Raw genomic sequence first — 22,459 nt, forward strand, 5'->3', positions numbered from 1 at the left:
TCCAATCCCCACACGATGAGCCCTGTCAGGGAAATCAGACTTGTGAACACCAAGTGTTTTCTGCTTGTGTCAATACTCAGCCTTGACAGGCCACTATGAAAAAGGGTTAAACAGGGCTCTAGTGAACAGGGCTAACAAAATCCAGACAGCAGAGAAGCCCCTTGACCCACCCTCCCTCACTTCCCAGCATCCACAAGATCCTCTGGGCAAACGAAGGCCTCCCACCACACTGGTCCATCTGTCCTTGACTGGCAGGATTAATTCCATCAAGCCACGGTGGATAATCACCCCAGGGCATGGAGCCATAGCTGGCTCTCCAGCTCACCTTCACAAGGCCCAATGCCTCCCAGGGAAACCAGCCAGTGGCCCATGCATCCAGATGTCAGGCCAGAGTGTGGGTAGATTTAAAACTCCATCACATCCGTGCCCCCAGCTTGACACCCCCAGCTGTCCTGCTCTAGGATACTGCCTCCTCTGCTCTCCTGTTAGCAACCTGAGGCCCTGGGCACCAGGCAAGAGGCACCCACCTGTCACATGGAGCTCTGTGCATCACACTGATGTCCCTCAGCACTTCATCCACTGCCTGGGGAGGTGAGGGAGCAGGAAGTGATTTTCTCAACACCCACGTCCCCTTCCCACCCAATGAAACCAGGAAGTACATAGGAAAATACAGTCTTTATTGGTCTTCTGAAACAACAAACCAGAAATATAATTTTGCCTTTAAAAATCTTCTGTCTCAGGCTAAAGATACCACCACTGACAACACCCTTCCCTCCCCCCAGCCCTTTAGAAAATTCCCAGATCTGGTATCAGCCCACAAGCCCAAAGAGAAAGGAAGACTGTGCCTGAGCCGAGGGGGCATGTGATCTGGATAAGCAGCCTGCTGAGGTGCCCTCTGTCCCCCTACTGGAGACAACCTTCTTAGGGCTCTCCACACACTCCTTCTATCACGCTCCTCTTTGAGTAGGGAGGGTTGGAGAGAGATCCTGCTCTGGCACCTTCAGAGTTCTAGCTGGCCTCTTCCTGTGCTATCACCAAGATCCCTACTTTAGAGCCAGAAGCCAACCTGGTACCTCCTGAGCCTCTCTGACTATGAGGAAGTGGGGTTCAGCAGAAGGGGACCATGAGAAATCAGACTCCGAAGGAGGGGGCAGCCTAGAACTAGAGTCAAATGCCCTGAAATCTACCTGACTGGGGGCAGGTGTCTGTGTCCCTGGCCCACCCTCTAGTTTGGACTACAGTCCAGCTGCAATTAGAAGCCCTGCTAAGCAAACAAAACCACTATCTTTACCCAAGAAGGAGGCCTTAACACTGAGGCCTCTGCATAGGATGTGACAGTCCTGTCCCTGCTTCTGGTGTCTGTTAGTGATGCATTGGTGAGTTTGAGCCTCTACAAGGGCCACTGTGCCATCTGCCTGCCATCTGCTTCCCCCAAGGAGGACCACAACCCAGCCCAGTGCTAGCCCTGAGGTCACAGGCAGAAGATGCTGGAGATGGAGGGAGTGGAAGGTGCGAAGGAGCAGAGCTGAGGCTGCAGGCTACAAGGGTGAAGGTGGAGGGTGTTCCCTGGGGCCTGACAATGAGGATGAACCTGGCAGCTCAGAGGAAACACCCAGAATATGAAGCTGGGCTCTCAAGAGGCTGCCATTTACATAGGCAGCAGCCTGCAGGCCTCTGGGCCACGTCCCTGGAAAACCCAGCAGGAGAGGTGTGAGCAGGTTGCCATGGTGACAGGCAGGCTCATCCAGCAGCACCACTGTGGCCCACTTTGGAGGATCTCAAAGGAACCCCACGTGTTATTGATTTGGGATCCTCTCCCCCCACCCAATTGACTTGAGAAGACTGCAGTCAGCAAGCAAGAGGTTCTGTGGTCTCGGGGCCAGAGACCCAAGGAGACCCCTATCTGTGTCCAGTGAACTCTGTGTGTGCATGTGTGAATGTGTTATTTCAATCTATGTGACTGTGCTGATGGTGCTCAGCACGTGTGTGAGAGTGAGTAAAGCTAAGAGTAGTATGGTCATTGTGGTCTATAGCAGACACAGGGACATAATGGCATCACCAAGGGAGGAAGTTGTAATCACAGCATTGTGTTTCTAAGTACTAAGTCCAGATTATCGGTTGGTGTGTTTGCACATCAGTACACTGTTGAAAGTTGGACCCAGCTTTCCACTGCAGGAAGTTTAAGAATATCTCTCTAGTTAAAAACCAAAGAGCCACAGAAATCTATCCCTGGCTCCCATATCCCTTGCTCCCTAACCCTAAATGCAGTGGAGGTGGGAATGAACAAGAGGTAGGAAGAGTCACCCAGCTGTGACTGGGCTCCTCTTGCGTACACATCTTTTCTTCCCTGTGGCCAGAAGTTCGGGAGAGTCCTCAGATGCTCCAAAGATTTGGTGGCCTCCAGGGAGACTTGGAAGTTCATGGAGATGAACACACTCTGGCTGCTCCGCTGGCGGACTGGAAGGAATTGGGAGAGGCAGTGGCCAGTGTCAAGCCGAGGCAGGGACTGTGATGGAGGGGGAGGACTGGCCTTTCCAGAGCAATCCCCATTGTGCGCTCCCTACCGCTCCTACCTGGGCCAGGCAGGTGGGCTCTCAGGCCACAGAAGAGATCTGCTTCTGGTCTTCATGCTCACCCTCAGGGTCCCCCATCAGGGGCTGGCGCTTCTTGAGCTCCCGGTGGTACTTGGCCATGAGGGAGGCATAGATGCACCCGTAGGCAGCAGCCACCACCATCATGATGCACACGATGCCGCAGACAACTCCCGCAATGATCACTGTGCCAATGGCTCGCCGCACACTCACTGGTCTGTACCTCTGCTTCTGGGGGCAGGCTGTGCTGGGCTCTGGCTCTGGCTCGGCCCCAGGCTTGGGCTTGGCAGGTTCTGGGCTGGCCTTGGTGCAGGGTGGCCCAGGAGCACCCAACCCAGATGAGCTGTTCTCATCCTCCAGCCGGGAGCAGTAGTTGAACATCTCCATGGGAACCATACGCATATCCTTCCCCCTCAGCTCTTTGGGTAGGGTACAGGCAAGCTGGTCCAGGCGACCCCCTGAATCCAGGGGAGACAAAAGGAAGGGTTGAGCAGACCTCAAGAACCTGAGCTGTCTCTCCTTATCCTCAGACCCGCCAAAACAGAAAGCCCGGAAGGGATAGTCCAATGCAGTCGATCCTGCAATCACTGTCTATAGACAAGGAAGGGTGGAGGGGACTCAGCAGAGCCAAGAACTAAGGTAGACAAGTTACATACCTTATATCACTTACTCCCTACAGCTATAGAAAATGCATACCACCCATATTTCCATTACATAGAGAAGCACGCCCGCATTTCAGTAAAGCCTGCCTGACCTATGGAGAATGGCAGTGGCAACATGGAGGAGCTGCTCAGGAAAGGGCTGCAATGCAGAGTCACATCCCTGCCTAGGCTACAGCTTGCATCTTCTCTGCCACCTGCTCAGTGCCTTTCTGTGAAGCCAGGGCAATACTTTCAACACAGTCTCTTATCCTTCCAGGGTTCTTCCTTCTCACAAAAAGGACAAAAGTCAAAAGCCACTGCCTCAAGGCCTGTTCCTCCAAGCAGGACTTCTGGCTGCCTACAAATACTACCATGGAGTAGGGAGAGAAAATCTGGGCAAGTGTGTTTTCCTGTTCCTGTCAGGGACAATCTGTGGCCCCATCAGTGCCCCGACCCAGAGATGCTCAGGCAAAGGCATCTTGGCAAGGGACCTGGGAGACGCATGAGGCCAGGAGGAGGCTGTGTGGGCAGTGAGGGGGGACGCAGGTTTGCCATGCAGTCTTCATAACAATGGTGAAGCCAGGCACATTCACAGAGAATATAAGTGCAGGACTGGGGTGTGGTGAGAGAGACAGCAGCTCAGAGCAATAATCTGCTGAGAAGTCCACTAGGAAGTGAGAGTTGGATTTTGTCCTTCTCTCAGCTTCCAGTGAAGTCTAGACACAAGCAATAGACACCCTGCTGCACAGACAGGCCCAGCCACTCTACTGCCACTCCCTCTCCTAAACCAGCTGCCCTAACTCTCTCCTCATACAACATATATCAATCTTACCCCGAGATGCTGATGGAAGTATCCCAGGATTTTGTTTAAAGGCGTGCAAAGTTGAAAACAAATCTGCTACTGAAAATGTCTGGAAAATACACATTCTTCTCCCTTGGCCTTTTTCACTAGGAATTCAGTCCCCGGCGATGGTGTGAAGTGCAAGGATGTCATCCAAGGATGACACAGCAGTCTGAATTGCACACACCTGCTTTCTAGCTCCCTGTGCCACTGACCACTTGGGTGAGGCACAGCAAGACCAGGCCCAGGGGCCACCCACATAGCAAAGAGCTGCCCCTGAGAGGGAAGTGACCTCATTTTCATGCTCCTGAGACCCAAGGTTGAAACCTGGCTGCATCATCCTGTGAAAATTACTTATTTAATTACTTCTGAGTCTTATTTTTATTAGCTGTAAAATAAGAATGCCTACTTCAATGAGCTGCCAGAGAGATTAAAATAGATAACATGCATGAAAAGATATTTGTACACTGGAAGCTATACAACAGTATTAATCATTATTTCCCCACTCACAAAAATGGGAGGAATTATAGTGAGTAACATTTTGTGGCACTTTATAGTTTGTAAAATATTTTCATTAAAGCATGAGGATAGCATGGAAATAATCGAGTTAGTGGCTGGATAGAAAATGAAAATAGTAAGGCTAATTAAAAGCATTCCCATTATTTTCACAGAGTTTTAATGTTGATTCATTCATCAAAAAGCTATTTTGTGCTGGGTATCAAATTGTGACTTACAAGTACTTTTGACTTTTTGAGTACTACTACTAAATGAGTAAGTAAATGAATGTTTTATAGAGGACTTATTTGTCCTGGGTACCTGATGAGATACCTTATATGCTTTACTTTATTTAATCTTCATAATGACCTCATGAGATAGGTACTGCTTTTCTCCACATTTCACAAATGACACATTGCCATAGACAGAAGTTAATCAACTTTAAGGTCACATGACTAGTGGGTGACAGGAACAAAATTCAAACCCTTCTCTGGCACTTTTAACCACTGTGCTTAGTTATTCCTCCTCTTCGCATTTCATCTGATCATTTCACAGATCATTTCAGGACTTCTCCAGGTTAGAAAAAAGGGAGCAAGGAAAAGAGAGTAAAGCTAAAACCACTGGGCTTCTTATTACATTTAGAAAGTAAACTTCTTTGGAGAAGTCAGCAACAGCATCCAAAGGAAACTTTGGTTGTATCTGTTGATTTCAGTTATAATTCACGCTCCTGTAAGGTAGATATTTAAAGGGTGGCTGTTTTGTTTGGAAGAAGGTACCGGGGAAGCGCAAAGGCAAAAATACTATCTGGTGGGGTTCAGAACCACAAAAAAAAGAAAGAAAAAGAAAAGAAATGCATAGTGTATCTTTAAATTCTCTTACTAAACTTACAAAACTAAGATCAAATTGCAGTAAACCCTGAAAGTGACTTAGAGAGAGAAGAGAAAAGGAAGGAGGAGGCTGAAAACAGCGTGGAGCGCACAGAGCAGAAAAGGGTGCAGTAAGGGAAGAGGGGAACATCCTTGGCCTGATGGTGGAAAGGGCAACAGCTCCTCATCTCAGGGAGAAGCCTGTGACTCCTCCTGCCTCCTTGGCAGCAAGGTAGTCAGCCTGTGTTTCCCAGACTCCATCCCAGTCCCAGGACAAAGCCTCCAGCCAGGGTGGCCCCAGCCCCTTCTGTCCAAGCAAGGCCCCTGAGCTCACCTCTATAGGAGAACCACTCCATCCAGTGCTTGAACTCTCGCAGGTTACAATCGCACTCCCAGGGATTATCCCCAACCTGCAGTAGCTGCAAGCTCGCCAGGGGCTCGAATGTCAGCCGGTCCAGGCTCTGCAGTCGGTTAGAGCGAAGTGAGAGGGAGCGGAGAACAGGGAGTCCATCGAAAAGCCCCGGGGGCAGCTGGGCCAGGCCGTTGATGGACAGGTCCAGGTGACGGAGTCGAGGCGAGTGCTGCAGCAGGTCCCTGTCCAGGGTCCTGATGCTGTTGTTGCGCAGTTGCAGCTCTGTCAGATTGGCCAGGTCCTCAAAAACAGAGCTGGGCAGCTGGTCCAGGAAGTTGTTGGACAGGTCCAACCGCTGCAGGCTGGACAGGTTGGCGAAGGCCCAGCTTGGCAGGGCACTCAGCTTATTGTTCAAGAGCAAGAGGGTTCGGGTGGCTGCGGGCACGTCCGGGGGCACGGTGGTGAGGCCTAGGCCGCTGCAGTCCACCTCCAGGCTGCGGCTGTCACAGGAGCAGGAGAAAGGGCAGGTGGGAAGGGCCTCCACAGCACAGAGAGCGATCCAGCAGGTGATCCCTGGGGAGAGGCCAACAGGTGAGGAAAAGCAACAGGCTGGGTCTTAACCCCCATCCCCGCTTCTGCTCCCTCCTTCCTAGTCCAAATCATAATGGCCTGTTCACTTTTATCTCCTTTGGCACAAGCCACAATCACTGCTCACTTATCAACCACACAAAAAAGGTAATTAACAAGTCCAAAGATACTTCTATGTTGATGGACATCACACAGCGCCAGCGGGTCCTCACCTCACTGCACATCAGACAAAGAAATCACTTCAGTAGAGTGACTGACTTACAGGCTTGAGCCCAGAAGACAAGCCATTCCAATACTCAAGCCATTCCCATACTCACAGGCCACTCATAGTTGATTTCCACAGGAGCTTGGGTCCCCTGACACCATAGATGTTGGCAAAATCAAAGAAAGGGGGATGTCAAAGACACCTGCCCTCACATTCTATGCCACGAAAAGATTTTCTCTTTCCAAAGACAGTGGCTGTGCTGCTGGTGCTTCCTCACTGTACTTCACCAAGCCCTGGAGCTGTACAAGGCTGAGCCATGCTGTGCATGGAGAGGGGAGACCACAGAAGGGCACTGTTCACTCGTCCCCTACAACTTCCCATATGCTGTCCCATTTACCTGAATCCCACATCCAAGTAGGAGCAGTAGCTTAATGTGAAATGTAGGAGCCCAGGCCCATCTTGGACATACTCCAAAGAGCACTGTGGGAATGACAAGGACAAGGTGCCCAGCACCAGCTCAACATTGGCAAGCCATGGGCTCCAGGACAGGTTCCACCCTGATTCTTATACTAAAGCCGCCTACTTTCTTACCCTGTCTTCTGTTCCTGGGGGCCGCTGGGCAGCATCTCTGCATGATGGATCAATTAACAGAGTGCCTCTCATGGTTCCACCTTTTGCCCAAGACCTTTCTGAGTATTACACAGGGGTCCAATCTTGGAAGAGCTAGGCAAAGCAACCCTCAGTGGGCAGTAGAACAGAGCCTCTCCTTCCATTGTGAAGCAGCCCTCCCTAGGAGAGATCTCAAACCCCTCCCTGACTGTTCCTCTAATATCAGGAAGCCTGCTTATTGTGAAGGAGAAAAAGATGAACTCAAAACAATCCTGCACTGCTAAGCCAACTCCACCAAGCCAAGGAAAGATCCTGGCTGGGGAATTGGTGATGGTCAGACCCAGTGCACAGCCCAGCTAGCCCCAGATTTGCCTGAATATTTGAGTGACTGGATGGGACAGTCTCAAATCTCTGTCCAGTAGGTGTCCAGTCATCTGACATCCCAAAAGGCAGTACTTGACAGAACAGGGTGGCACTCTCCCCTACCCCTGCCTGTAAGACCAGCGACAGCCCAGAGACACTGCTAGGCTGACACATGAGCCTTTTTATTCTTAGTGGGTAAAGAGCACTGGCTTGGACACAGAAGCCAACTGGAGACTGCTGTGGGCTATCTGGGGTCACCTGGAGTCACCTAGCATGACCTTCTACCATCTCCCTTCTCTGAGTCTATCTGCTGCCAGGTCAGCCTGGCCTATAAACTCCCCCATGCTACTTGATAATCTACACTACTCAGACTTTACCTTGGGGAAGGTGGGTTCAATGTATCCAGCTTCCCTCTCAAAAGGATGAACATAACTAGAAGCCACTACCCCCACACACACACACACCCTGAGAAAGAACTGGCAGCAGGGCAAGGAGAGGACATTTTGAAAAGCACAGTCCCTTTCCTTTCTCCCCACCCCAGAAGTTCAGGGTAGCATAAAAGAAAGCTCTGGTGACAAGAAAACATAATCTTCTATTGCGAGGTGTTGAGTGATCCTAGAATGAGGCTGAAAGGTATCTGGGTTGCTGGGAACAGCCACTCTCACGTGGTAAATAATTCAGGCTGCTCATGCCATGGGGCAGGTGGATAACAGGCTGAGTGAAGCCAAGGGAGAGGTAAGGCAGAATAACGTCCCTTTGGGCCACTGTTACCACTTACCAGGTAGCCTTGGGCAAAATGGCCCTCGGTTTGCATTGGCCCCTTGCCCCATTGCCCTTGGTGGAGAGAATGCTCCTGTCACCTGACTGCTTATCAGGGAGGCTGGCATGAATAGTTGTACCTCCACGTACCCACGCGCAGAGCAGGGACAGGTCCACCTCCACACCCCATGGAACTCGAGAGTAGGGGAGACAGACATCAAGAGCCTACAAAATATCTCCAGGTTGCAAGCGAGGCAAAGGGCAGCTCCCCATGAGAGCACTGGGTTGGTGGGTGGGGTGGGGCCAACTTCCTGCCGGGCTGCAGGCATGGTCTGCCAAACACATGCTGGACACACTCAGGTAGCATCAATTCTATTTAAAATATGGGGATCCTGGACATTCTTCAGCAGAGCTCTTCTCTTACGATCAGGGAATCCAAAGCTGGGGAAAGACACGACAGACGCATCTGGGGAGACAGAACCAGTCATGGCCTACAGCTCCCGGTTTAACCACTAAACTACTCCGCAATGGCTTTCTTTGGTTGCCTCAGCATATTTACTATGGGCACGAATCTGATTTCCAGAAACCAGGCCTTGGATATCTAAGGAAGCTCAGTATTCGGCCTCCCTATAGCCTAAGAAACCCCACTCCACACCATGGGAACCCCCTCCCCAGCCCAGTGTGACCTCTCGGGGGCTCAGAAGTACTCACAGGAGATCGGCCGGGTCCTCGGCTCAGGGCCACTGCCCCGCGCCAGCATGGTGAACTCAGAGCTCTCCGCGGCTCTGGGCAGAGAGGTGCCCCTTAGTGTGTGCTGCTTGTCAGTCCTGAGAGAGAGAAGAGTCGGATGGAGGCGGGCATCTGAGGCCCTGTTCCAGCCCAGGGGTTAAGGAAAGGGCCTGGTGTCTCTTTACACTCCTCGTTCCCTCTCCTGTTCCTCCCTGGGTGAGGGGAAGAAGAGACATAAAGGGAGCAGAAAGAGAGAAACCAGGAAACTGTCCTCCTCCCTGGGGTGAAGGGGGCCAGCCTCAGGCTTCCCAAGAGGCTTTAGCCCAGCCTTGGAGCTGGAGGGTGCCAGAATCTCCAGCTAAACTCACCTGCGCCATTCCCCTGCCTGTACCCCTGCCTGTTTCTGCCTCTTCTTGTTCCTGCTCTGAAATGGTGATCTCTAAAATGTTTGCTTTGCAATACGGTCACCTTTGTCTGGGCTTCCTCACATCATAGAGGGAGAAAGTGAGGCACATTTCTCCTAGTGAGCAGAGTGAGGTCTCAGGCCACAGCTCTCACCTGTGCTGCTCACCTCCCCAGTCACACCCAGCCCCAGTTTTGCCAGCCCCTCATTGCTCACCATGGCCCCGGGAAGGTAGAAAACAGACCCGTCAGAGTGTCTGCTGGCAGGTCAGTCAGGTGTGAGCCACCAGGCAGCCAGCCCCTACTTCCACTTGGAGGTGAGCCGCAAATGCTCTGTCTTCCACCAGTCAGTCTATAATAAGACTCATCAGCTCAGGGGTTCATCCTGCAGCAGCTGCTGGCACAGAAAAGACAGACACAGAGGAAAGGGTGAGATCACAGAGGGCTGGGAGCAGCCCCGGGTGCAGAGAGCAGGGTGGTCAAACAGGGCCTTTTAGGTTCTGCCCCAATCCACTGTCCCCTAAAGGTGACCTAGGCTTCCTCTGCATCCCACTTCCTTCTACATGTGGTTAAGAGCTACTTAGAAAGCCAGAGCTCCACCCTGCTGACCCCATCAGAGAGGCAGATGCCACCACTGCGGCTCACAAGCTGGGGTGAAAAGACCATGCCAGTCCCATGGCTCCTGCTAGGGCCAAAAGGGCATGGCTCTCTCAACCCTGGTTGGCTCCCAGAGTCTGGCCTTCCTTGGTTACCAAATTCATGGTCCCGGGGTAGTTCCCTGCTGCAGTCTCCCTCTGCAGCCCCTCTAGGCCTGTTTGATTCTGGGAGTGTAGGGGCCAGTGCCCGGGTGGGACTGACCACTAGGAGGTGGATGGTACTGCTGGACACTTCAGCAGTCAGCTCAAGAAGTCAGCTGCAGCCTGTGCAGGTTCCCCTCAGCCTCTAGGCTCCTGCTGAGGCTCCTGTGGCCTCTCTCCCCTGCTGCTCTCCTTCTCTTCCCCACTCCTCCCAAGCCTCCCTCCACCTCAGGGCTCCTCAAGAGGCCACCACAGTGTCCTGTCCACTGGTACCTCAGGATGAGCTTGCTCAGGAGTGAGGTGGCCTCTGTGCATCAGTCTCTGCTCTGTCTTACCTCCCGCTTCCTCCATTTAGCGAGGACACCTGTTTGTGCAGGAGCTGGCAGAGCAAATCACTGGGACTGGGTGCAGATGTGAGGTGTGGAGAGCCTGGCTCACTCGGCCTTCTGAGTGGATCCTGAGCACTCAGCAGTCAGGGCCACTGGGCTCAAATCCCTGTCTGGCCACTCCTTCAATCGAGCTGCTTAAACTTTCTGGGCTTCAGCTTTCTTATCTCTAAAGGTGATGGGCTTGATGCTTCATGGTGGGATTTGAGAGTTCACATAAACTGGGTGTGCATCACCTTGGAAGTTAGGGGAATGCTCCTACCCTGGACTCGAGCCAGTAAGTGAGAGCAAACACCAGTGCCTCCCCCATGGGGAGGGAACAGTGGCAGATTAGCAACACCTCTCTTATCTGTCCGCACTACCCTCAGCCTGGGCATGGCCACACGGAGCTCAAGGCATCGCATGCTCACTGCATTCAGCCTGTACTACCACCCACCAACACGCGGCCTTCACACACTGCAGCGTCCAGTCTCTGTGTTCCCCGAGCACTGACCCTCAGGACCCAGTCAGAAGCCCTCACACAGGGAGCTCATTGCATCTGTGAAGGAGTAGGCAGATCGGCAGCCACCCAAGCAACAGAGCCACCCAGCAGTCTGCCCAAGGTCACACCGAAAGTCATGGACTGGATAGTAGGCTTCTGAGTCAGGCTGCACATCCACTCCCCCGTGCCCATCATCCAGCAGCAGCCCTTAAGGGAGAAATACTAATGTGTGCACGGAGTGGAGTTCACACCCACCGGCCTTCCAGACACGCGCTCTGAGCGCCACACTCAGCATGTGGTGCAAACACACCCTCACGGACAGCTATGCACGTAGACATGTGCTAGCACATGTACACACGCGTGATACACAAGCGCACATGCACACACATACACACGCTCACGCCTTGCTGGCAGGAGTCCAGGACTTCTCGGATGCAACAGAGATGCCAAAGTCCCCATTCGAAGTTCCCGAATACCCCCAGCAGGCAGTTGCACAGGGGCCCTTCCCGCGGGGCGGGCCCTCTCCCCAGACACTTACTATGCTCAGGCCATTGGGGGCCAGAAAGCCAGTCCAGCCTTGGCTCTGGCTCCTTCTAGCTCCCTACGGGGACACAGGCCACGGAGTGACCCTCCCAGACTTGCTCAGACCCCGCTTCTTCCTGAGGCTCCTGCCTGCCCTCACAGGTTCTTCATTCCCAACCCATCATTAAGGAGACCAGGGTGTCCACCAGCAAATGGTCAGTCTGCAGAGTAGGTAATCTTGAGTGCAGGGCCAGCACCCCATCCCTATCCTTGAATAGGATGCCCTGTGCACAAAACAGAATGGGCCGGACCCTGTGACCCATGACAACCCATGGCATGGTCTAGTGAGACAGCTGGAGACTATTAATCGGTGTGCTTTGGAGAAGTATGAGACAACAAAGCCCCAGGTCCATGAGGAGACTGCTATGCTGTCCAGGTTCCTGCCTCTAGGCTTCCTACTGGGCACCAGAGCCTCCAATCCCCCAGGGGATGGAGGGGAGCCAGCTCTTCCAAGTCCATCGGCCCTGTATCCACCCACACACCTCCAACCAAAGGACCCTTCCCACTCCAGGGAAGCAGAGCGTCCTCAGGAAAGGGGTGACCTACATTGGGAAGCCGAAGAGCAGCTGGGGGAGCAGCGCGAGCCAGGTATTGGGACAAATTAACAGGGGGTTTCCTACGTAGGGTGGGAAATGAGGGTCCTGACAGAAGACTCGCCTCTCTGGTGTCTCTGGTCATCAGTCTGGAATGCTACACTGTTGCTAATGCTTGCTGGGCTTTGTCCTAGTCTAAGATAGATCAGCCGGAAGGAGCTGGGTCACCATGGGTCTCCCTCACTGGGTTCCTCGTTAGTGAATGGGGCTGAGGAGCTAAGTGAAATGCATTCACCTAGGGAACCCCTAAGGACCGGAAACATGAGGTTTGACATTGCCCCTTGCTACTCAGTGTCGTCCCTGTACCAGCAGCCACATAGCCTGACAGTCTTTTAGAGATAGTCTTGGGTCTCACTCAGGCTGACAGAGTCAGAATCTGCATTTCACGATCCCAGACAATTTGGATGCTTATTCAAGTCTGGTACCTCCCACATGGGGACAGTCACCCAGGAGGCAAAGCATGGGCCCAGATGAGCCTGGAGGATCCACGGGGCAGCTATCTGGGCCCTGGGCAGAGGCCAGTGCATTGATGTTAGCACCTCCTTTGGGAAACCTTTGTGTGGCAATAAATAATGGCTACAAACACCTACCTAGTGTTCTTAATGCTCATCCAACTCTGTAAAATTAGTAGTATTATTAACACCATTTTGCAGATGGGGAAACCAAGGCACAAGAAATCAAGCAACTTGCTTAAACTTAGATAAATGGAAGAATATAGTTCTGATCTCAAGCTGTGTGGCAACAAACTACTGACTCAGTAGCCCTTGTAAGGTCCTGAGTCTGTCCTATTCCCTTACCTACTCACACATAGAGCTCCTGAAGAAGGCAGAGGCAGGAACAGAGATTTACAGTTGACGTAGTGCTCCCCTGTCCACTATCTAACTGGAGCCGAGAAGACAGCTATTCTTCCCCCTACCCCACCCAGGAAAAAACAAGCTTTGCCACTGGTGCAAAGCCAGCTCCCCACTCCCAACCTCCCCTCTTTCCAGCAGTGACACAGGTCTGGTGGTGGCAAATCCAGGGAAGTTGGGATCTGTCTGGAGAGGACACTCTGGAAGCCTCTCTGGTTGGGCTGGATGCTGCGGTGAGAGAGGGCAGGCTGGGAGCTCCGGGCACCAGCACCAGAGGAAGGAGTAATGAAGCAAGAGGCAGCAGGCGGAGCAGAAGGCTCCACGTGTTCCTGGGATGCTGCAAATCCCTGGAGACTTGGGAAGAGGGTGAGCCTCCCCCTTGGGGTGCCCGCCTCAGCCCTGCAGTTTGGAACAACAGTCCACCAGTTCTCGTTCGCTATGGAGGGTCAGGGCTAGGGTGGCCAGGTATACCTGCCCCTTCCATCTGTCCTGTAGATGGAGTTGGCCCAGACTACTGCTAAAAACCAACTCACTCCAGGCCTGGGGTCTGTGCCCTTCCTCTCAGCCCCTCTTGTCTTCATCCCATCAGTCAAGTGTCCAAGCCAGACGGCCACTTCCTGCCCATCAGGGCTCCTGACTCCTGGGCTAGGGTGCTGACCTGCTGTGTGTTCCCTCCCCTGCATCCCAGCCCCAGAGACCTGAGTTGCAGAAGGGCCTTCACAGTCTACTGTGCTCTTCCTTTTGCAGAGCAGCAGAGGTTTCAGCCCCACCCCTCCTCCAGGGAGCTGAGAGCTGGGAAAGCCAGCCTGAGCCCTGTGCAGAGGGGCCCAGGATTCTGTTGGACAGGACTGTGGGGAGGCTGCTCGTGTCCCCTAGGCTGCCGCCACCTGTCTGGCCATGGGCCCTTCTAGGAAACACTCCAAATCCCTATCCATCCCCATAACACACACTGCCAGGGCAGCAAGGAAGCAGGTTCTAACTGTACTTAGAACAGACATATGCCCCCCAGCTCACTTCAGAACACCTGCCCGTTCTCACTCCCACTTCCTGCTCCTGTATTTCCCTGTCAGCTATTTCCTCTCCCCAGAGGACCTGGAGCAGAGCAGGGAAGCCCCCTGAGTCACCCTCTCAGGAGCTGTTCTCCAACGTGGGTGAACTGAGCACTGAACTGAGGCTGTGGAACCAGCTCCCACCCTTCACTCCTGAGGCCCTGGGCAGGGGCAGGGGAGACCCGACCTGGATACACATTGCCTCTTTCCCACTTTCTCCTCTCCCCACCCCAGAGCTCCCCAGATGCCAGAGCCATTTCATGTGCACCGGTCTCCTGCTCCCTGCACTACAGCCTGGCTGTGGCCCCTCAGTCCTTGTGCCTGGGAAATAGGAACAGGACCAGTGCTTTCAGCCAAACCCCGAAGAAACCACGTTGGTTGCTTAAGAAGCCTCCCTCCTTCCCCAGCAACCCTGGGCCTGGCTTTCCTGGTCTCCCTCTTTTGGCAGTGCGGAGACTTTCTGCTAGTGGAGAGGTGGGGGTGGGAAGCGCTGGGCTCTTCTGGGCAGCCTGGAAGCTGCCGTTGGGTTTCCCCACCAGCTGGACTTCCCCCGCCCACCACCACGTGCTCAACCTCCTCCCCTCCCCCACCCGCAGTAGTTATCTAAGCTGCAGGCCTGTCAGTCTGAGTCACACGGGGCAGTCAGTCCTCAACAAGCCCTGACAGCCCCTTGCCACCATCACTCCCCTCCCCTGGAAATGCAGGCAGCTGGGTCGTGGGGGGCAGAGCAGCTGATTGGAACAGAACCCTAGACCTGCCTGGCCCTGCAGGAATTTGAACTGCAGATTGTTGGTCCGAACCCCGCATTGTTAAAAGGGGCCTGGGGGCGGAGTACTGAGAGCCACTGTGCTAGCCCAGCTCAGGGGTCTGTGTCCGCAAGGGTAAGGCAGCCAGGTAGATGTGACCTGGCTGGCCATGACCCCTTAAACTGAGTGCACAGCTCTACTAAGGCATCCGACCACCTGCAGCAAAGGGCTGTGTGTAGCCCTGGGACACTGTGAGAGGGTTCTTGTGAGACTGGTTCCCTGTCTGGCCCTCAGAGCTAGACACAGAGCCTGGATCTTGCAAGGAATTGCTGCAAGACCCATCTCCTTCATCCACTCCCGGTCACACCCTCACCAGGGAGGCTTCACCCACAGCTGGGTAACCCTGTGTCCAGCCAGGAAAGGGTTCCCTTGCTCCTTTGTCCAAGGACAGCCACCTGGAGGACAGCTACACAGCCTGAGGACAACCTATACAGAAGGCTGGGTCTGAGACCTATTCCCATGCCTCTCTCCGTGTGGTCCTGCATGCTGCTGTCCTCACCCCCAGCCTTCTTCTTACCAGCCCTGTCACCAGTACCAGGCCCCTTCCCATAGTACCCAAGTTCCTCAGCACTGCCTGTGCAGAGCGGTCATGTAGAGAGCACAGGCTCTAGGCTGTTGCTCCACATGCTGCAGGAACCGGTTTCTATGCCACCCGGGGCTGTCACCAGCACTGCCCTCCTCCCCCTTTCCTTGCCTCCCTTCCCCCTCCCTGGCGGAATGCACAGTTCTTGTCCCCTTCACTGTGTGGGGTCAGAGTTCCCATGCTCTATACCTTTGGAATGCCCAGGTGACTGGTCCCGAGCAGCTTTCCCAGCCCCAGCAAGTGCCCAGCCAGGAGGCACTGCTGCTAATTGTACAGGGCCAAAGACTCAGCAAAGATGGTCCCCAGTTCCTATGCCCCAGTCACCCAGCACACCCCCATCCTTTTCACCAGCCGCTCACACTCACCTTTCTTCGGACCTGAGCTCCTTAGATCAGGCAGCTACAAATGCAGACACCACCGAGCAGAGAGCAGGGGGCTCCAATGCCAGAGTGGGATTCACCGGGAGCAGGGAGTTGGCACACAGCGCCCAGCGCAGGAGGTGGAGAGCCCGCGGCACTGCGCTGCCAGGGGACGAGGGGATGGGGCTGCTGGGTCAATAACAAACTAAGCGGGGAAGAGGGAGGGACGGAGGGAGCCAGATAGGAGAGAGGGAAGAGAGGGGCGAGGGAGGAGAGCGTGCGTGTACGCGAGCGAGCAGGAGCGATGGAGTGACAGCTGGGGGTACTTCTGTGAGGACAGCGGCGGCGGCACACACAGGCGCGTGCACAGCCGGATGCTCACGGCCACGAGGGCAGCACTCACCCTTGCAGGGCTCACATTTCAGTGGAAAAAAGCGCGTGTGGATGAATTGCTTCCCATTCCAGGCAGAAGGAAAGCTGCGTTGCTGCGTACCTCCATTTTCCTTCCCCGCGCTCCTGCAGGTTCCTCCTGGCCCAGGGCTGCTGCCTTTCTCCCGTCTCTGCTCTCTGCACCTCTTCCCCTTCCACTTGTGGACAGAGGGGCAGGACCCAGGCAGCCAATGGACTGACTGCGTCCGGAAACCTCCCTGGGAAGCTGAGTCCGTCTCCTCTCTCAAAGGCACACAGGGCAGTGCCTCCCATCCTACCTGTGGGAGAAGGAAGAACCCAGCCCTTCTCAGTGGAAGGCTGACTTACTTTGCAAGAGAACCAGTGAGGGCACACAGAGATGCAAGGCACCTGAGGGCCCCTAGAAAGTCAGGTCACATGGTCACGCAGAGGACACACTCACTGAGCCTCAGGAGTTACCACCCCAGGCTACAAGAACTTAGCGGAGCAGAACACCAGAGCAGGCAGACTTGGAGCTGGGCCACCTGGTGAGCTGAGGAGTCCTGAGAGAACCGAGGCCAAGTTCGGCCTTGGCCTCACCTAGCTTGGCTCCTGAGTTCCTTCATCTTATCTACAATGGTTGAGGTGTGCAAAGGGAAAAGACTGTAATTCAAGAACTCAGAGGCCTCTTTCCTAGCCAATCAGGACTGAGCAAGTCAGAGAAATTGATATTCCAAGAGATGAAGTGGCTGATCCAAAGGCAAAGCAAGCCAGGGACTAAGCCAGAAGAGGAATCCTACCTGCCCGCCCCGGAGAAGGACCCCCGCTGGGACCCTTGACTAGCATCTCTAAAAGCTTGCATTATTCAGGCAAATGGATCTGTGTTAGGACTAGGGTAGGGACTGAAAAACCTCCTGCACCCTCTCTCCTGTCTAACCTACTAGGCTATCGAGGCAGTGGAGGAGGCAGGCCTGCTGCCCCAGGAGCAGAGCCCAGGGGCATCACTGCCCTCCTGGAAAATCACTGTCTCTTACCCAGCACGGATGTCCCAGAGCATCTGGCCCTTCAAGAATGCCAGGCTCTCACTTCTCCCCAGGGCTCCCACCTGTCTTCTCCTGGAGGTAGTTCTCACTCTGCTCCTGGTTGGCCTCCCTTTCCCTAAACACAACCAGAATGTCACCTCTGTATCAAGTGTCCCTGCTTATTCCACACGTCTTGATCTTCTCTGATCTATGGCACTTTTTTCTGGGCCATCTTTATGGTTCTTATCACAGAAAAAGTTGTATCGTGTCTTCCTGTGGTGCGGTTTCCTCCTTTCTTATATTGTGAACTGTTTGATAAGAGGCACCCTGCCTTACCTGCCCCAAGTCCCCCATGCCCCAGTGCCTTCTACTGCTCTTCAGATAGTTAGTGGATTTATATTTCACTTGGCAGCCTGAGGCTTCAGTAGGGGGCTGCCCTGGAAAATGAGCAGGTAGACTGAGATCTCTGGTCCCCTCTGGGCTCCTATAACTCAGGTGTGTGCTGCTCCCAGCTTGTGTTATAGAAGACAGGCAGGAGGCTCCTCCTCTGAAGGCTCTGTGCAGTCCCACAGGGCTGGGTGACACAGGAAGGAAGGGTGAAGTCTGACTCCTCTAGACCACGGCCCTGAACAGGAATCATTCCTCTGTGTGTGTGTGTGTGTGTGTGTGTGTGTGTGTGTGCGCGCGCGCACACGCGCTCGCGCACTCGCATGCATGCAAGCATGTGTGTGGAGATGGGTGGCTGCACAAGCACAGCAGTCTTGTTTTGTCATTCATGATGACAAAGCAGCACTGAGATGACAGTTGAGACAAGGAGCGAAGATGTTCATTTTGATAAGCTGTCTGCTGCCTATGGCCTGAGTGAGGCGCTTTGTGAGGCTGTCTGTGAACGAAGCTGAAGTGATCTTAAAGGAAAGCTGTCTTAGAGGAAGGCAACAGATCACTGTGGAGAGATCAGGGAGAAGCCAGCACAGGGGAGGACAGATGTGACACGGGAGGGGATCCCGGTGGGTTGAAGCAGAAAGAGACTTGTCTTCTATTGGGCCGTGGCAGGTCCCCTGGGAACCAAGGCCAAGGTCTAAAACAGGGACCCACAGACACAGACATGCAGCCGTCTCTTAACCACCCCCTGGGGAAGCTTCCCATAGAGGCCTTACAGTCCCTTGGCCTCTTTCCTTATTTCTCCTCACCAAGAGTTCAGAGCTTGTCTGCAAAGCCCATAACATAGCCCATCTCCTGAGGGCTCACAGGGGCCTAGGGGAGGGAGAGGGAGGCCCCAGAGAGGCCTCTGACAGTGGCCAACTGTGACGGTAGAACTGGGATCCTGAGCCAGAAGGCTGAGCTGTCTCTGCGCCTAGGGTAGAAAAGCAAGTTGAGGAGATGAACAAAAGGACTTGAAACGATTAAACCCAAGGGGTGTGGGCCAGGAGCATGGCAGAGCACAGCTGATCCATTGCTAAGGGTACTTCCACGCTCTTTGCTGCTTTCCCTTCTCTCTGCCAAGTCCTGTTCTCACCCAGAGGAAGTCCCTCTTTGTGTGTCACTTCAGTCTCCCATCACTTAGTGGATTACCTCCAAGCTCTTTGACAGACTCTGAGCACAACTACGTCTCCAAGATGGCAAGCCCAGAATCCGTTATGGGCCAGAGCTCAGGAGAGGGGGTGGGGGGGCAGGAGTTCAAAATGGTCCTGAACCTCAAAGATGAGGAATAGCAAGGTCTCACAGAACTTCACTTCCTGATCAAATGGCTAGATTTAATTGATTGTCCCTATGTATCCCAAGGAATATTTATCAAGCCCCACTGTGTGATAAGTATTATTCTAGGTACTAAGAATCAGAACTCAATTCCCTGCCTGTTCTTACACCATTCCAAGGACAGACAATGAAAAATCAAATAAACAACTCTTGCTGCTCAGAAAATAAAACTAATGAGATATAAGATGAATGGTGAAGGGAAGGAGTGCTTTATCTGGGGAGATTAGGGAAGGCTTCTACAGATTGTGTTCGAGCTGAGATCAGATGGTGAGAAAGAAGGAGCCTGCCATGTAGTGTCCCAGGGGAAGAGCATCCTAGGAAGAGACAACAGCTTGTGCAAAGACCCTGCGGTGAGAATAAGCTTAATATGTTTAAGGGAGAATGTGATTCAGGTTGAAATCAGAAAGACCAGCAATGCGGGCTCTTGTGAGGTCTTCTAAGGCCACATTTCCAAGGAGTTTAGATTTTATCCTAAGGGCATCGCAAAGGCATTGGGGAGTTTTAAGCAAAGAAGCAGCACTGCGATATGATCTTCAGAAAGATGGCTCCTGTGGCTGTGTGCAGAATGGGTCATACAGAGTCCAGGGCTGTTGTTTTTATCCAAGTAGGAGAGATGTTGGCTCTGCCAATGGAAGTGGAAAGATGTGGACAGACGGCTGAAGTCCTGGAACCAGTGTGTGCAGAGCCTGCACGGGTGAGGGGAATGACAGCCATTATGGAGAGGATGTGCCCTGAAAGGCGGACATCTGAAGAAGGGTCAGGGCTGGGAGGAAAGGTCCAAGTCTGACTTTGAACGTGTTACGTTCAAATGCCCATGAGCGACCCAAATGGAGATGACACGACCACAGGCTGTTGGAATGCCTCAAATTCTGCAAAGGGAGTGGCGTTGCCTTGATGGAGATGAGGATCCAAGTAGCAAGACGGACCTGCTGGGAGAGAAGTGCTCTGTGCCCCCACTTGTCTCACAACTGCCCAGAAGCCTCCAAACCTAACTTTCTTGGCAGAATTGGCTCTGCCTTCTCCAGATCCTGTGTTAGAATCACAGAACTTCTTCTGGTTTGGAAATTGAATGATTCCATGAGACGTGACCATGAGTCACCGCAGAAGAAAAGCAAGTCTCATTCTAAGAATAATCTGAGACCTCTCTGACCACCCAGGCCAAGGACAGGGTCAGATAACTTTCTTAAATCCCAAAGATATGATCATGCTTAGCAGTAGTGCAATTCCCCTCTACGAAGGTTGGGAGGTGATCCTTTTTCATTCAGCCCATTTCTGCAGGTGAAAGACATCTGTGTACAGTGAATATCGAGAGTGGTCTTCTTAGGAATTAGGAGAGGGAGGGGTCACTTGCATCCTTAAAGACAAATGGGAGTGGGCACAGCCACCAGCACCAAGGCTGAGGGCATATTTGTGTCACTCTTCTTCATGGTGAGCCAAGAAATAGAACCACCTGTCCCCTTCCCACCCACCCCTTTGGGCCACCTGGACCTTGAAGTAACAAGAAAGCCCCCAAAGAACTCCAATGACCCCACATCAAAAGATGTGCTCCTGGGGGCTGGCCAGGACCACCTGCAGAATTGATTGGGACTCCAAGGGATGCGCGTGGCCTCTCAAACCTTGGTTTCTTCATCTTCAAACTCAAATTGGCACTAGCACCACTCTGTCCAATCCACTAAGAATGTGTGGTTATTTACATTAATTAGAATTAAATCATGTTTTAAACCTAGTGTGGTGATATACACCTGTAATCCCAGCACCTGGGAGGCTGAGGCAGGAGGATCACCACGAGTTCAAGGTCACCCTAAACAACATAGCTAGGCCCTGTCTCAAAAAAAAAAAGAATTACATAACATTTTAGGTCAAGTGGTCAGTCACTAGCTACATTAGGTGTTCTTGAGATCCACGTGTGTTCATGGCCACAGGGGCAGGTAGCACTGAAATAGGTCATCACCATCATGTAAGAAAGTCCAATGTGACAGGGATGCTTTAAGAACAGGAGTTCCCAAAATAGTTGCAGGGTCTGCAGTGGGCAGCACCACTTGAGAACTCTCTAGAAATGCAAATTCTCTGGCCCTACCCCAGACCTCCCTCCCGGGTGAACAGTCCTGGAGCAGGGTCTTAACCACCTTCCAGGTGATCCTGGTGCACACCAAAGTCTGAAACCCAAGGCTGTGATCAAGACTAATGGACTCGCACTGCATCTCATGGGGCATCTACAATGCTACTCATTCTGCCCTTCTAGAGTAATCGTGACTCGCTTTACAACAGAGCAGATTAATTCAAAGATCACAACCCTGGAAAATCTAGCCCTGCAACTTGGCCCTTTGTGCCCTTGTCTCTCTCTCTCTCTCTCTCTCTCTCTCTCTCTCCCTCCCTCCCTCCGTCTCTGTCATTTCTCTAGGCTCCTTTCAGGTTGAAGGGGAAAAGGATGCAACTCTGAATCTCTGGGCCTAGCAGTGCAGTGCACTGTGGGAGTGCTCCTGGGTACCGAGTACTCAGGGTGTCAGAATGAGGACAGTGGGAAGTCCTCCCTGATGATCACTGAGGTGACTTAGAGTCTCTCCTGCATATGGCAGAATGGTTGAGAATCTGACCTGTGTGCATTTTATAAATGAAAAAACTGAAGTCCAGAGTGGGAGACAGGCTTGCCCAGCTCTCCGTCCCCTTCCTGACTACCAGTTCTCTAATCCAGGAGTCCAGTAGCGAACGGAGCATTTACGCCTTAGAGACAAAGAGACCCAGGTTACAACCCTGGTTCTGCTGCTTACTGGCTGGGCAACTTGGATATGCCATGCAAGCTCTACAAAGCTTCCCCTCCTCAGCCTGTAAAGTCAGAATAATAATAGTAAAGTGTCTGACGCATTACCCAACACATTCTCCATATTATTATACCAGGCACTAAGACGTTGTCCTACTTTTAAAATTCTTTTTCTGTTCAATATAACCTGCCTTTTCTTTCTATTGTTTGGCCCCAAGTTTTCCTGGAGCTCTTTGTCCCAGATTTCTCTTCACCTATAAGCCCTTGCTTGGGTTCTCCAAGCCTATTTGGAAATCAAAGAGGCAGGGGTGGCCCAGGTAAGCAGAAACATCAAAGGAGCAACATTTGTGCCCTGATGGCATTTAAGTTGCCCAGAAACTGCCTGCAAAGCTGGGTGAATCTGATCATGACTTTCAGCAAGGAGAGAGCTTTCTCCCAGTGTGAGGAAGACACTAAGCAAGATGGGTGTAAAGAGGTTGGGACACCCAGGTGAAGACCCAAGAGACTCCTTAAGTCACCCAACTCACAGTGACCCGTTCTCAGCTCCACCCTAGCCATGTAATCTTGCACAGCTGGCTTCATCTCAGCAGCCTGTGTTTCTCCAGCTGT

General features: G+C 52.9%; 1 protein-coding gene across 9 annotated transcripts; it reads right to left on the reverse strand.

The window, feature by feature from the left end:
- Positions 1-678: 678 nt before the first annotated feature.
- On the reverse strand, positions 679-16,937 carry Lrtm2 (leucine rich repeats and transmembrane domains 2). Of its 9 annotated transcripts, none has more exons than XM_033760763.1 (6): positions 16,332-16,672; positions 15,935-16,085; positions 9,659-9,835; positions 9,022-9,137; positions 5,769-6,359; positions 679-3,049 (listed from the first exon to the last, which is right to left on the reverse strand). In XM_033760763.1, the coding sequence occupies exons 4-6, from the start codon at positions 9,068-9,070 to the stop codon at positions 2,595-2,597; spliced, it is 1,095 nt and encodes a 364-aa protein (XP_033616654.1). In that variant the 5' UTR covers positions 9,071-9,137; positions 9,659-9,835; positions 15,935-16,085; positions 16,332-16,672; the 3' UTR covers positions 679-2,594. The 9 variants fall into 9 exon arrangements, with proteins under 9 accessions (XP_033616654.1, XP_010628702.1, XP_010628703.1 ...); XM_010630400.3 differs by having other exon boundaries at positions 15,935-16,090; XM_010630401.3 differs by having other exon boundaries at positions 679-2,457; positions 2,574-3,049; positions 15,935-16,672.
- Positions 16,938-22,459: the final 5,522 nt, after the last annotated feature.

Source organism: Fukomys damarensis, unplaced genomic scaffold (assembly GCF_012274545.1).
Source record: "Fukomys damarensis isolate Sample0158 unplaced genomic scaffold, DMR_v1.0_HiC HiC_scaffold_5, whole genome shotgun sequence".
NCBI classification, from domain to species: domain Eukaryota; kingdom Metazoa; phylum Chordata; class Mammalia; order Rodentia; family Bathyergidae; genus Fukomys; species Fukomys damarensis.

What these genes read in the sequence shown, in the direction of transcription:
- Lrtm2 (XM_033760765.1), bottom strand. Translation starts at nt 9,070, where the DNA reads ATGCTGGCGCGGGGCAGTGGCCCTGAGCCGAGGACCCGGCCGATCTCC. An exon ending in GAGGACCCGGCCGATCTCCT is followed by an intron (nt 6,360 to 9,021) that starts GTGAGTACTTCT and finishes GCCTCTCCCCAG; the next exon opens with GGATCACCTGCTGGATCGCT. An exon ending in GGAGTGGTTCTCCTATAGAG is followed by an intron (nt 3,050 to 5,768) that starts GTGAGCTCAGGG and finishes CCCTGGATTCAG; the next exon opens with GGGGTCGCCTGGACCAGCTT.